Genomic DNA, 13,974 nt, shown 5'->3' with positions numbered 1-13,974 from the left:
TGTGTCCCACCTTCATACTCTGCGTCCTCTTCTGTCTCCGGTTCCTCATACTCAGATGCTGGAGGCTCCTCAACTTTGGGCTCTACTCACAACACACACACACACACACACACGCATGCATGGAATCACACACTGTTTTCACTCAGGTTTGTGGACTCGGCGGTCAGGCCTCTGCGTCAGGGTGCACTCCGCCCAGCAGGAGATTGTGCAAAGCAAACAAATCCACTTTCTCTTTCACGCAAACATACGCAGCCCTGTAAACTCACAACACTCGCAAAGTAAAGGCCGCACAGATGGGCCTGGTGATCAACACCCATCACACGCTTTCCTTTTTAGATTTACTCTGATTTTTTTTTGCATATATGGTGTTGTGTATGAAGTGTTCGGGCCCATATAAAAATGTAACATATTGTAAATAATTTGTTTTTTAATCAATCAGTGTTGGGCAATCGCATTACAATTACTGACTTCATAAAAATTACGTCACTTGCATTATTCTTATGTCTCTGTCACTGTGTCTGTCTACAATCCAGGACGCCTGAAGAAATAAATGGATTTCAAATACATTTCAAATAAATTCTCTACTCATATAGGCTACTCTTTTTTTAACTACAATACACTTTGCTGGGAGTGAGCGTTACACCTAGAAGAAAGACCAAAGCTATATTGTGATTAATATCACCTTTATTAGAGAAATAACACTTTTCATTACGTCAGCTGTTTTTTAAAAACTCTTTCGATCCATAGCACTTATTAATGGGTTTATAGCTCTTTTTTAACTCCTTGGTCAAATATTTTTGCAAAGTATTACTTGTGTAGTTAAAATATTCTGTGTTTGTTATTTTTTTACTCAACTCCGAGGCTAAATGCTCTCACTCAGCTACACCGTGCAGCAGAAAAAGGGGTTGTGGCTTGGTGACCCAGTCTCATGATCGATTTTTCTATATTCCTCATTGAAACGAATGGGGATAATGAATCAGCATGCATTGGTCACGTATTGCAAGAGAACAATATTAATTACACACAGTGACCTTCCATCAAATGTCCTCTATATAGACTGTGTGACTCAAACTTAATTTGTCAAAGCATCTTATCACACTAATATGAAACTGATGAAGATCCCAGTGATAAAGAGAGAAGCCCAACCTCAACTAGACCAGTAACAGCTCCTTAAGCTTTATATTACTGGCTAGTAAGATTTTCCTAATTTTAATCAAGCATAACTGGCTGTACGTTGTTCCGGTGCAGGGACAGTGACCTGCCTTTTGAATGCCGTTTACTCTGGTTGGCGATTTCTTTCTACATAAAGCTCTGAAAGGACTGTTGGGTTTTCCCTTGTACTTTCCAGTTGAAACAGATTTGTGTGGGTTTTAGAGAGTAACCTAAAAGGAAAGAATGGTAAGATTTTTCTTTTCCGATACGTAATGAGTACAGTAATCCTATTACAGCTTGAGTAGTAAAAAAAAGTGAGAGGTTCAGAAACCAATGCCCTGTAGTGGAGCCTGCCAGAGAAAACTGACATACAGGCTAACTGCTGTGGAAGTATTTAGTTCACTGATCTCAAATCTATGCAAATCATATCAAGTCATGTCCAAATGTTGTACTGTTTTCTGGTTTGTAAGTTAAAATCTGTGGCTTTCTACACGAAGGCCAAGAGTAGAAGGTTTACGAAATTTGGCAGACATCTTCTTGTAGTACCCCATACCTGTTACAAATCAAGCCTGTTCTAAAACGCTGCCCGTCCTTTGTGTTCTGCTGGCTTTAAAATGGTGCGTAGTGCTTGGACCCTGATGATTACTATTTGTGATGTAATTCTGAGATGTTCTCATTAATTACACAGACAAAAACTAAACAGAAGCAGATTGTCCTGTTTGCTAATAACGATAGTTTTATATGACGTTTTTGCCCACCTGCTATCTCACTTTTGACTGGCTTATAGAAAGTAATACTATCTGTGGGTTGGCTAAATAAAGACTGTAATCTGCTGCCATGCTGAGTTTGTGGGAGTGGAGGAGTTCTCCCTCAGAATTATGGAAAATAAAAAACCCTTCAAATCTACACAAAGTACATGAAACGACACTCAAATTGGTGGATGAAAGGCAACGAGTTGGCTTGTATGTAATCAGTAATTTGTAATGGATTACTTTTTTGAAGTAACTTACCAACATGTTCACCAATCTATATGTTTATGTGGGTGGAAGCGCAGTTATGATTTGGCTCATAGAAAAGCAGAAGCCAGGGAGAGGGAGAGGGAGAGAGAGCGAGAGAGTGAGAGAGAGCGAGAGGGAGTGAGAGAGTGAGAGAGAGAGAGAGGGAGCGAGTGTATGTGTGTGGAGATGGAAAGTATGATGCGTTCTATGATGAAAAAAAAGACACTCCACACAGGCTACATTCCTCACACTGCACACAAAGAACACTGTGATATGTAATTGTGGGTCATGCCAATTAACTGCTCATGTGTAAATGCTGAGAGAGCTAATTCACCTACATTATTACTGTATATTTAATGCATTCGGGAATATTTCTATACTCAATGCTGGCAGGGTCAAAACAATATTAAATCAGAGCTGTCACTGCCTTTTACAGTCATATGCAAAGGTTTGAACACTCCAGGTCAACTAGCGCCCAAACTTTCGCATACAACTATAAAAATATAAACATTATGCAGTAAAGAAAATGTATATTAATACAGGCGTCTGTAAAAATATACAGTATAATGCAAACTGCTGAGTAATCACCGCAGATTTACTGAACAGATAAAATCTTATTTGATGTAGGTCAAGTTTTGTTTTTGTTTTTTTTAAACTAAGAGCTCTCTCAGCTTTACAAAGTGTGCTGTGTTTGGATGTGTGCTCGATGTGTGTGTATGTTAGTGTGCAAGTGTGTACCTGCGGCTGGTACAGGTGAAATCTGGCGCACAGGAGAGCGAGAAGGCTCGGGCTCACAAGGCTGCTTAGACAGAAAAGGGCTTTTCAACCGCCCTGAGACACAAAGACACCAAGAATGAAAAGATCTCCAAACCGACAATTGACAAGGGCGTCATACATAATTGGACAAAATGAGGGTTGAGTGAGGTTTAGTAACAACATAGAGAGACAGAGAGAAACAGTACTTCACCCAACAGTAGGCAGAGGTAAACAGGGCTGCTGTGATAACCGTAACGCTGCGGTGGTGGCATGTTTACAATGTTCGGCACGTTCGTTTTTCTGTTGGTTTTTTTGGAGAAATACCTTTTTAAAATGTTCCAAAAAAGAGGTGTGGCTCAGAGCTTGTGAAACTCAAACAAAGTCTGATCTAAACCTGTTACACAAACCTCAATTTCAAACAAACGAAAGCACGGATTTATGAATCTGCTTTGACCTGTATTGAGACAAAAACCGTACAAAGACAAGACTTTCACCTTAAAGTTTACCTTATAAACTTACCAACATTCGTTGCATTAAAAACCAGCATGCTTCTGTGATGAATATCACGACATGGTACTGTGGTTTGATGAGTCAACCTTTCAGATTGTTTAAGGAAATAATGGACATCATTTTCTCTGGGGCAAATAAGACTGTCCAGATAATTACCTGTGTAAAGTTCGAAGGCAGGTGCATCAGTGCCCATGGTATGCACATCTGTGAAGGCACCATTAACACCCACACCCATGCTTATTTTAAACAGCATGCGTAATTAGAGTGCGTGTGCTGGGCTGAGCTGCCTGTAATCCAGACCTGTCGCCCACTCAAACCGTGCTGTATAATAAAGTTCAAAATTAGGCATTGAAGGCCCTGTATGGTTGCACTGCTGAAGACTGGTTCAATGGAGTAATGGCCAAAAAAAAACGGAATAAAATGATGTCTTTAATCCTACAATGAAGTGTGGTTATAAGGAAAGGTCATGCAACACAGTGGTAAACATGCTCCTGTCCCAACTTTGGATTGGAATGAGCATATATTCACTAAAAACAATCAAGGTCATAAGGTAAAACTTCAAACACTGTTTTTGTACTGTTTTGAACTTAATACGTCATACAGAATTCACTAATACAAAATTTTGTATGGTAGCTAGGGGTCAAATGTACAAGGGATGTGGCGACTTCAGCCAATCCTGTGAGGGAAGGTTTGAGACAGTGGTGTTGAAGATCTGTACCTTTACTACAGCATTTTATTTCCCCTTACAGAATTTTCTACAGCTATTGTGAATTGTTTGTCTACACATACCCATTACCATAGCACTACCATTGGCACCACTAATAGTATAAAAATTAAGTATAGTTTGCATTATATCGTGCTGCACTTATATATTGTATTTTATTGTGTTGCACTGTGTATTGTAGTTTACTGTATTGCATTGTATTGCACAGTATTGTATTGTACACAGTTCTGTGTTCAACTCTGTTCCTTTTTTCTGGGGATCTACAGTGACTTTTTGTTTCTTAGCAGTATCTGAGCTCAGGACCATCTTTCTCTCTAACCTATTGTTAACTAGCAAAGATACTTTCTCTAGATAGACAAAGCACTTCTTGTACGTCGCTCTGGATAAGAGCGTCTGCTAAATGCTGTAAATGTAAATGTAAAATCCCAGTTAGAATGTCCAGTATGTCCAACACCTTTAAAGAGAATTCAATGTCCAACAATTCTGCATAATTAAACGTTTAAAATGTAAACAGAGTCATTCAGAGTGGTTTGATGTTGTAGAGAAACTTGGCAAAACAGGACTGTTCACAGTGGCGGTGATGGGAGCCTCTAAAAGCTGCCTCACTGGAAGCCATCACACAAAATGTTTACGAATGGCTACAAGATTTCTCACTATTTTACCATCATTAATATTACATATAAAATTAGAAGACCCATGTAGGTTGACGTGGTTGTATTTGTGTTGTAGAAATCACCACCACTGTAAATAAATCAGAGTTGGTAAGTCTCCCTACAATGAACTACATCATATTAAACCACTTTGAATGACTTTGTTTACATCTCAACAAGAGCATAATGCATTTTGTAAAATTAGTAGAATTCCCCTCTAAGTGATGCTATATTATGACAATGGTATTCTCTTGCCCCTCCCCCCCTTCAATCAAGTGCTCTTGTAAAGCCCAATTTATAAGCTGTTCATAGGCTACTTTATCTACGTATCCCACTTATGGTGGTACCTCAATATGTCAGGTCCAGGGCACCCAAACATAGCCGTGTTAAAAATGTTCCAGAGAAACAGCAGTTCAGCGAAACTAATGCTAAACATTATTTCCACATAAGAAACTGCAAATCCCACATAAGTGGAACCGACATCTTTAACTCAGACTCACTGTAAGTCTGTATCTGTATTAGATAAAGTGTATGAATCCCTATCCTTGGTGAGTAACTGTAACTATAGCAGGTAACAAAGCTCCTTCAGCTTGTTTGGACTTGTGCTGCAAACTGGAATGAACTTCGTACTTCAACCACACATACACCCCCCCACCCCAACCACCACCACCTAACACCACATGCAAATGAAACACTACTGAAATAAATGCCTCCTTTTAATATAGTGGGACAGATCGTATCTGACCAGGACGCTTCAGTGATTCCACGTCAGATATATGCATGCTTAACACAAACTGCTGTGTGGGTTTGTGTATCTACTAATGGAACCTCTTGAGATTCAAAAAATATCTTCACTAACATAGCAACATGCAAAATAACAGCGTATGAGCAGTGTTCTGCGATGCCTCTAACAGATGCCCTTTTTAGGTGTGAGTGCATTTACTTTAAAGTTGTTTAAACAGCCCCCCCTTGTGTTTAACCCTTAAAGGTGTACAGTTGCAGTTTTGTTATACTATTCAATTCAAATTACATACTTACATATTTAATTGCATCATGGTTTGGTCTCATTTCTGTTTGCTTAGATGTTAAATAATGACTAAAACATGGGAAAAATTGACTATCCACAAAATTAAACTTCAAAAAAATCACACTTTTGACTATTTCACCACTAGTCTGAATGAGTGCCTTTACATGCACTTAATAATCCCATCATAATCGGATTTCTGCAGATATGAGATTATTCAAAGGGTCATGTAAACACCATTCCCTGGTCTAGAAATCCAATTAAGAAATCGGATAGAGAGAGCTGGACTTAAGCTCAGTAATCAGATTTCTCAGTGCATGTAAAATTTCTCAGTGTGCACATGCATGAGAATGACGGCAGTGCCAGAAATAAGCACAAGGATTGAAGGATTTAAATATTCTTCATCTTCTAGATGATGTATGTTCAATGTATGTTCAATATTTTCAGGTAAAGTGGCGCAAAAAAAAAAAGCTGCAGCATGAAGTTCGAGTTTTACAGTACGTTTATGTTACATCTTCTTCTGTCAGTTTATTGGCTGTTTGCAAAGCAGAAATCCGATGACTGTCTGACTCATGTAAAGCTGGAGTTTCACATTATCTGATTACTTAGGAGCATGTAAACGTGTTGATCAGATTACTGACAAAATCAGATTTTCTGCAGTTCTGATTACTAAAAGCATGTATACACACTCAATGAGCCACGAATAAGAACTAATTAAAAGGCCCTACAAACGTTTACACTACTTATGCTTTTGTGTGTTTATGTACTAAAAATTTCACATAACTATTTTTCAATCTCTTTATATCCCTCAGTGTTAACGTCTTAAAATCGAAGACCTACTACATTCAAAGGCTTATTATTCAGCAACTACCTTGCAGACTTTCCTAGGTTATAGAAATGAGTAATAAACATTTGGAAAAGTAGGTCCTGGCCATTTAAGGCTGTGCTTTGTGAGCCCTGTTCCTTTTGGCTATGTATTGTGACTGATTTAAAAGGCAGTCCAGGCTGAAACACCTCTTATACTGAAGAATTAGTGGGCAGGGCTAAATGTGAAGGTGTTGGTTTTCATTATATCACACCAAAAAATGAATTCAAAAATCAAGCTGTTTTTGTTGTTTAGTTCCCAAAAATGGACTGTATGGAGTGAAGAGTGAATGGTACAGTTTGAAACTTCAATAGTGTTTATATTTTTATATATTACACTAATTGTATTGAGTAAAATGGTCAAGCCAAAAGCAATACCAGTGACTTCTCAGGGTTAAAGTAGTCTGTTTGGGTTCAGAACAAGTCCCCACAAGTCTAATGATACAAGATTAGTGGCATGTGTGTGCATGACTAACCTGGCTGTGGGCTGGACGGAGTGTCTGTGCTGCTGGGGGTGATGCCTTTCTCTCTCTGCTGGAACATTTCTCTGGGGTTAACAGAACGCTGAGAGATGAGAGATGCAGCCTCCTGTTGGGACCGAACACACACACACACACACACACACACACACACACACACACACACACACACACAGATTACAATGCAATAAAAGTTATAAAGAAAGAACCACATGCCACCGTTCAAAGGTTGGAATCATCACTGTCCTAAATGATAAACACTTTGTTGCAGATAAACGAACAATATGCATGAACCGGTTCACACAGCTGTGACAAATGAACAAATGTTAGATGTGTCCAGAATGATGCACAGAAGTGTAGATGTTGTTAAAATGACTGAGGTTTCTGAAAAGGCTGCCGTCTTGCTTAACTCGCTCACGTCTGCAGTCGTTTTCATTTGTTCAGTGCGCAGTGGGTTTCTGTTCTGGGTTTGTTTCTTTGCGCTCAGCAGTTTGGGGTTGATTTTCAAGTTTATAATTGAACTTGGCTTCTCTTTTTTTTTTATTAAGCTGTAGTGCGGCGCCGTGAGGATGAACAACTACTCAAATATCAAAAATCTCAATGATTCGAACACTGAATATATGTGAATTGATGACTATTAATCGAAGGCAGATTTGAAAAAAATCTTAAAACCTTCTGACTGATCAGGAGCGTGTGAATGTTTTATTTATCTATCTTTTATCCTCTGAATCTGTTCGAAATATCAAATTACTGAGGTCCTGAGATCTGCCGATCAACGTCTACGGCTTCTGTAAAGTCCGCTGACACTTTATGCTTCATGAGGGGTCCGACATCAAATTGTGTGAGATACTGTCGCTTCTACTGAGCTGGCACGACTCGTTCATGTTCTGATGTGGACAAAGATTTTTGTGAAAACGAACAAAAAAAAACCCTACTTTTTTTAATATTCAGGTACATCGAGCATCAAGAATGAAGTTCTAAAGACTATTTATTAATAAAATAAGAAATATTTAAAAACTATTTGCAGATATGGAGAAAACACTATTAACACATTTATTAGATGTGTAACATTACATTGTATTGTATTATGTTGTTCAATATGAGGTTCTCAATTCAAGATGCTCAGGAATAAAACATTTAGACTGGAGCACATAAAGCAGTTAGTTTAGTGCTGATTATATTGTATAAATGATCAGAAAAATTAAACAAGCAGACCCTCCCTTCTCTGAAAATATCGCTTCCTCTTTATCTCATTATGGAAAGGAGGGAGTTAAAAAACATCACGGAAAGTAGAAGGCAGACTTTCAGGCACTACTCATTTTTGCTCTATCAAATTAAGACAACATTATATGGTATGTGACTAATCTCTGCGAATCGCTACACCCATGAGAATTATAGCATATTTACCATTTAGTAACTTCTTCCTGGTCATAAATTACTGAAAACTGAATAAAACACCTACAAACATAACTGGTAATTATTGAATTAAATAGCATTTACATTATATATGCTAAGAGTGACTCCAAGCGTGATTCCAAACTTTTGAACGGTAGAATATAAACAGACATCGAGGTAAAGACTGAAAGAAAGAATGTTGCAGAGTTCTGCTGAGGCACACTGAAGAAACGCACCAAGCTTAAAGAAAGTGAAAGTAAGACAGACTGAAAAGAAAGAAGGCTCGGGAGCTGTAAAGAGTGAAAGAAAGGTCATCAGCGGACAGGAAAGTTCTGGTGTCCAGAGGCCAGGCTGCATACTGCCCACACACACTCACGTTGGCTTTCTCCATGGACTGCGCACGCTTAAAGCTTTTGGGTTGTGCTGCCGGCTCCTCCTCCTGTCAGACATGAACACATCCTTTAAACAAATCTGCTCCACACAAACAATAATGGTGCATCAAACTGAAAAGTAAGACAAATACTGGAACATCAAATGTGATCTCCCCCTACAGTCACGTCATTAAACATGAGAGTGCTTATATCACTAATCTGTTCACAGACTTCCTCCGAGACCTACGAAGCACCAACGTAACGTCATTGGACAGCTGAGCGGCAATCGCCAGATCTGTTATATCAGCTTACAGATGCTGACCAGCATCAGATAGGTTGATTGGGGGGGGCTCATCCTACCCACCCAGAGAGTGAGGCCAGTTGTGCCCCTCTTGGAGTCCTGGCCACAGATGACAGCAGCATCACCAGGGATCAAACTTGCGATCTTTTATGTCAAGGTCGTGGAAACAAAGCCTAGCTTGCTTTTTTATTTTAAATTTCATCTTAAAAACCCAGGTGCCTCCAAACGGGAGGGGGGTTCGAACATTACTGACTTCCTACTGTGGATGTACTTAGTAGATGTGTTTTAGAGATTATCTGATGCGGTGATAGAGGTGAAGAACTGTAAACGAGGCCCTGAGAGAGAGAGAGAGAGAGAGAGAGAGAGAGAGAGAGAGAGAGAGAGAGAGAGAGAGAGAGAGAGAGAGAGAGAGAGAGAGAGAGAGAGAGAGAGAGAGAGAGAGAGAGAGAGAGAGAGAGAGAGAGAGAGAGAGATAACAATGTCTCAAAACAAACAGAAGAAAAAAGAAGAAGTAGAATGTAGTGAACTGCCTCATTTCACTACTGACATGTCTAAGCTTTGTCCATTGTCCACTGATGGTGGTCTGATCTCAACAGAATCTGTAGTGCTTACACTACTTTCTTAAAGGACCCATATCCTACATTTCTTTGACACTGCAGTCCACTTATAATATCAGTGTGGTTTTATAAGCTAAAATGGTCATAATTAAATTTAACATAACATTTTCTAACCTCTCCACATTCCTTATGATTTAACAGACTGCTTTTGTTACTGGGCCTTTAAGACTGATATGAGATAAATGAGCTCTGTTATGATTGGCACTCATTAGTGTGAAGGGCCAGGGCTAAACTGCTGTAGGCCTACTAGGTGTGTATATATGTAAAAGAGTTAGTTCTTGTGTCAGCACAGAAACAGCGAATTCAAAATGGAGCGTTTTTGCAGTTTAGCTTTACTCCTAATCTGGTTTCTAGAATTTTCATTAAACCACAATGATTTTTTTTTTTTAGTTTATATGGTCATCACTCAGCTGACCAGTTGTCTCTGCTCCAAACAATCTTTTCAGGATACTGCAGTCCTCAACTTAAAACAGCTACTTGTTAAGGATATGCTTAAAAAGTCATACTTGACTAAAAAAAGGATGTTTTATTTTTAACAGGCCACAAGTCTTTAAAAGGAACAGCACATTCCCACACATCTTCTCAAATCCGTTTCTCAGTCTAAACTTGTCCGACCGAAACTGAAGCTTTCCTTAAAAGGAACAGTAGAGAGTGTATAATATGCATGCAGTACACTGCTTATGATCAGTACAAATGCTGCACTCTTAGCTACTCCAGCTTTTGTTGTTTTCATACTCTGTTCAGGAAAACTCAACCCCAAAAACTGCTCGTCACCCCATCTAAAAAATATAGTACATCTCCAGTGGCTGGATGAAGGGAAATGAAGTAAGAAGGCAAGCCTGAATTATGCTCCTCAGTATCTAGCTGCACGTATCTAGAGCTGTAGTTAACGACTACTTCTATAATCGATTAGTCCATCTACGATTTGTTTGATGAGTCGCCTGAGCTATGTTTACGTTCCTCTTCCGGAGAGATATAAATGCAAACAATGGCAGAAGAAACCTTAATTTGAAAATTCATCATGACAAATACTAATAACTAATTCTCTGTTGAAGTTCGTCTACTACAATACTCAGGAATAACAACACTGATCTGCTGAATCAAAAGTGTGATGGAAAACAAGAAATGATGGAGTTAAAAAGGTTTTGACTGTTTATTAAAGCCTCTAAACAAACACATTAGTTTACATAATACTTTTTCATTTGTCATTCACTGGCTTTTTTTTGAGTTCTTCAAACTCAGTTTTCATAATTCTAGCAAATGTATAACATTTATTCCAGTTTTGTCACTGTTTATATGATTTTGATGATCACATTACATTACTAATACATTGTTGGCAAAAGGTTTCTGCATTAAACGTTACTGTCTTTATGGCTGGCATGAGTATCTGATTCTCTGACTTGCATATTAAACAGATTTTAAGTGTTAAAATGTGCCATTTCATTCCAAAAGCATCCTAAAACAGATTCACACTACCTTTCTTCTTCTTTGGATGACTGGATGACATTAAATAGCAGTTTTGCGATTTAATTTTTGAACTGCTCCCCAAGTATAGCATTAATTTTACTATCCTGTACTTAACATCACTGAAATGTTCCTCTGTTCAACAATACATTTGGTTTAATACGTAGCCCAATGTTACCTTTACATGATGTTAGACACTTAGGCAAGTGAGCTAAAGTACATACAGACTAACAACAGGAGAAAACCACACCACCATGCCCTCACATGTGCTACCTTCTCTGCGATCTTCTATGCAAGTGCAGTGAGATGTCTGACAGCTAAAACAGGCTGCAAGTCTTTCATACATCCGGACAATTAGCTGGACTTCATTTCAGTGCTATCAGTGCACTACTTAGCAATTTATATGTACAACAAATCCTGCCATTCTTCCTGGAGCCTAAAAAAGGTAACAACTGTAGTTTTATCATCTCCTGAATGGAAATCAATTTGCATCAGGTGCATGGAAATAAGTTCAAAAGGCGAACAAGCTTGGCGAGCGATTAGTCATTATGCCAAAATCAATAGAGCTCTCAGAGGTCCTCAGGAAAAGAAACAGGAAAAGATTACAGAGCACTTTTAAGGGAGACGCAACTCAATTACTTCACAGTGTGATGAAATAAAATGAGCACGAAAAACGAAACAGACACAGACAACAGGCTGTTCAATAAAATTCAGCCCGAGCAAAAGCTGTTCAAAGAACCCCAGTAGGTGTCTTTCGACACAATTAACGTCAGAATGTATGAGTCGGCTGTCAAAAAGACATTTCACAACAGTCTACTTAAGAGTTCAGGAAGGAGGAAGAAAAAAAATCAACTGGGCGTGGAACAAGACAAGATTAGTCAGTGGTTTAACACTAGGCATCATGAATGCTGTCTTTAAGAAACTGCCAGAAATTATGGCAATGGAAAGCTTTGGTCTGGCCACATTACGCTAACCTTAGCTAAGGTCTTACTTCTACATTAAGTCACTTTTATCTGCTCACAGCGCTATAATGTTCAGATGTACACATATACTGTGCTAAGATAGATCAGTATGCACATTATTTGTTCAAAATTTATGAAAAAATACATTCACAAGGTATATGACACAGTCGCATGCATATCCATTACAGGTCACAAATTTAAATAAGGCAGTTTCTGCAAATTGTAGTGCACAGTTTGTGTATTCGAAACCTCTGCACAGGCTTCATGCTTTGAATTTTTCTAATATTTTAAATTTTGCAAATAAACTGTGAACGTGCATGAACATGTGGAGAACTGTGCTCCCTGTAGAGGATGTGTTTATTTTCATAGAGAAAATGAATAAAACGTAATTTTATGAGTGGCACTAAAACTTTTGAAAATTTTTTTTTTTTTGAAACTGAAAATCTTCTTCCTAAATTTCAAACTTTAAGCTTCAGGCTGAAATTCCTTTATGAAATACTTTTTTTGGTTCCCACTTTATTGAAATTTGCAAGGATTTACATTTAATATGACACATCTGAACGCAATGATTTTACGTGTATATAAAAACACGTCAGATTCAACATAGTCACTGTCTTGGACAAAATGTTTTACCTCAATTTTTATCGTTTCAAATCATTTAAAAGCACTTTCTGCTCTTGCGTGAAAATGTAATATTGGACAGATCAACGTGGTCCAAAATGACTTTGAGTGTCTTTTCCTTGTCTTGAAAAGTTACTGTTCTGGGAATATGAGGTTTTGCTGCGACAGTGACAACATACAACATGTACACTTTTTTTTTAAAAGTCTTGTATACTAAAATCTTGGAGAACTAGTATAAGTTTAAAAACGAAAGAAAGAACGAAGGCACTGAGGGTTGAGAACTGTACACAGGTGAGTCTTATTCTTTCAGAACAAGACTGCTGACTTGATTGTGCGCCTGTCTCACTCACCCACTGCTGTTTCTGCTGACTCTTACTGTCCGTATCCAGCTGCTGCTGGTACTTCCTGCAATGCAAACACAACATTATCAACCTGCATGCACACAAACACCCATAGTGACCCAAAGAGCCTGCCTGCTGCAGTCACGCTCTCAGCTGTGTGTATCAAAGCCTAAAGGAACTCACTTCTGCTCGTCGATCTGAGCGGCTCGCTCTTTGGCCTTCTTCTCCCTGAGAGCTGCCTCTTTAGCATCTCGCTCTTTAATTTCTCTCTCCAACTGCTGCCGATCCTCCTCCGCTTTCTTTTTCTCCTCCTGGCGACGTTTCTCCTCGTCCTTCTGGAGATAGAGAGAAAACACAGCAGAAAGATAAACATCTAGTAAAAGCCAAGGTAATAAAAATGAAACTAAATGAAATCTTAAACAGTATCAAAAGCATTACAGTTCAAATCAACCCTTTGACAGAAGATTACATAAACCAAGAACTTTGTCTCTTAAATGGTATGGTATGACGGATAATGCTAAATATGACCAGGGACATATAAGGTGAAAAAAAAGGTCAACTTTGACTTCATTTGACCTCAGGATGACTTTTAACACCTTGCATGGTAAGGATTTGAACATGGCCTTGATAAACAGAGTGAAATCTTGAAGTGATACCACTAAGAGCTCTTCTGATTTTTTTTTTTTTTTTTTATGAAACACGGAGCTGTTCTTTGAGTACTGATGATACTCATGATATACTCGGA

At 38.5% G+C, this 13,974-nt stretch overlaps 1 protein-coding gene across 7 annotated transcripts in view; it reads right to left on the bottom strand.

The window, feature by feature from the left end:
• dbnlb (drebrin-like b) overlaps positions 1–13,974 on the bottom strand; it is a 33,451-nt gene that overhangs the window by 5,995 nt on the left and 13,482 nt on the right. The window contains exons 7-12 of one of the 7 annotated variants that reach the window (XM_017696306.2): positions 13,413–13,564; positions 13,239–13,293; positions 8,929–8,991; positions 7,155–7,266; positions 2,889–2,981; positions 11–82 (exon numbers count right to left, since the gene is read on the bottom strand). In XM_017696306.2, coding sequence (XP_017551795.1) covers positions 11–82; positions 2,889–2,981; positions 7,155–7,266; positions 8,929–8,991; positions 13,239–13,293; positions 13,413–13,564 — 547 coding nt within the window. The remainder of the gene's footprint in view (positions 1–10; positions 83–2,888; positions 2,982–7,154; positions 7,267–8,928; positions 8,992–13,238; positions 13,294–13,412; positions 13,565–13,974) is intronic. The other 6 variants (XM_037536106.1, XM_017696307.2, XM_017696308.2 and 3 more) reach the window with 6 other exon arrangements.

This window comes from Pygocentrus nattereri, chromosome 29 (assembly GCF_015220715.1).
Source record: "Pygocentrus nattereri isolate fPygNat1 chromosome 29, fPygNat1.pri, whole genome shotgun sequence".
NCBI lineage: Eukaryota > Metazoa > Chordata > Actinopteri > Characiformes > Serrasalmidae > Pygocentrus > Pygocentrus nattereri.
Note: the sequence above shows the minus strand (reverse complement) of the source record. Positions and strands in the feature narration are given on the sequence as shown.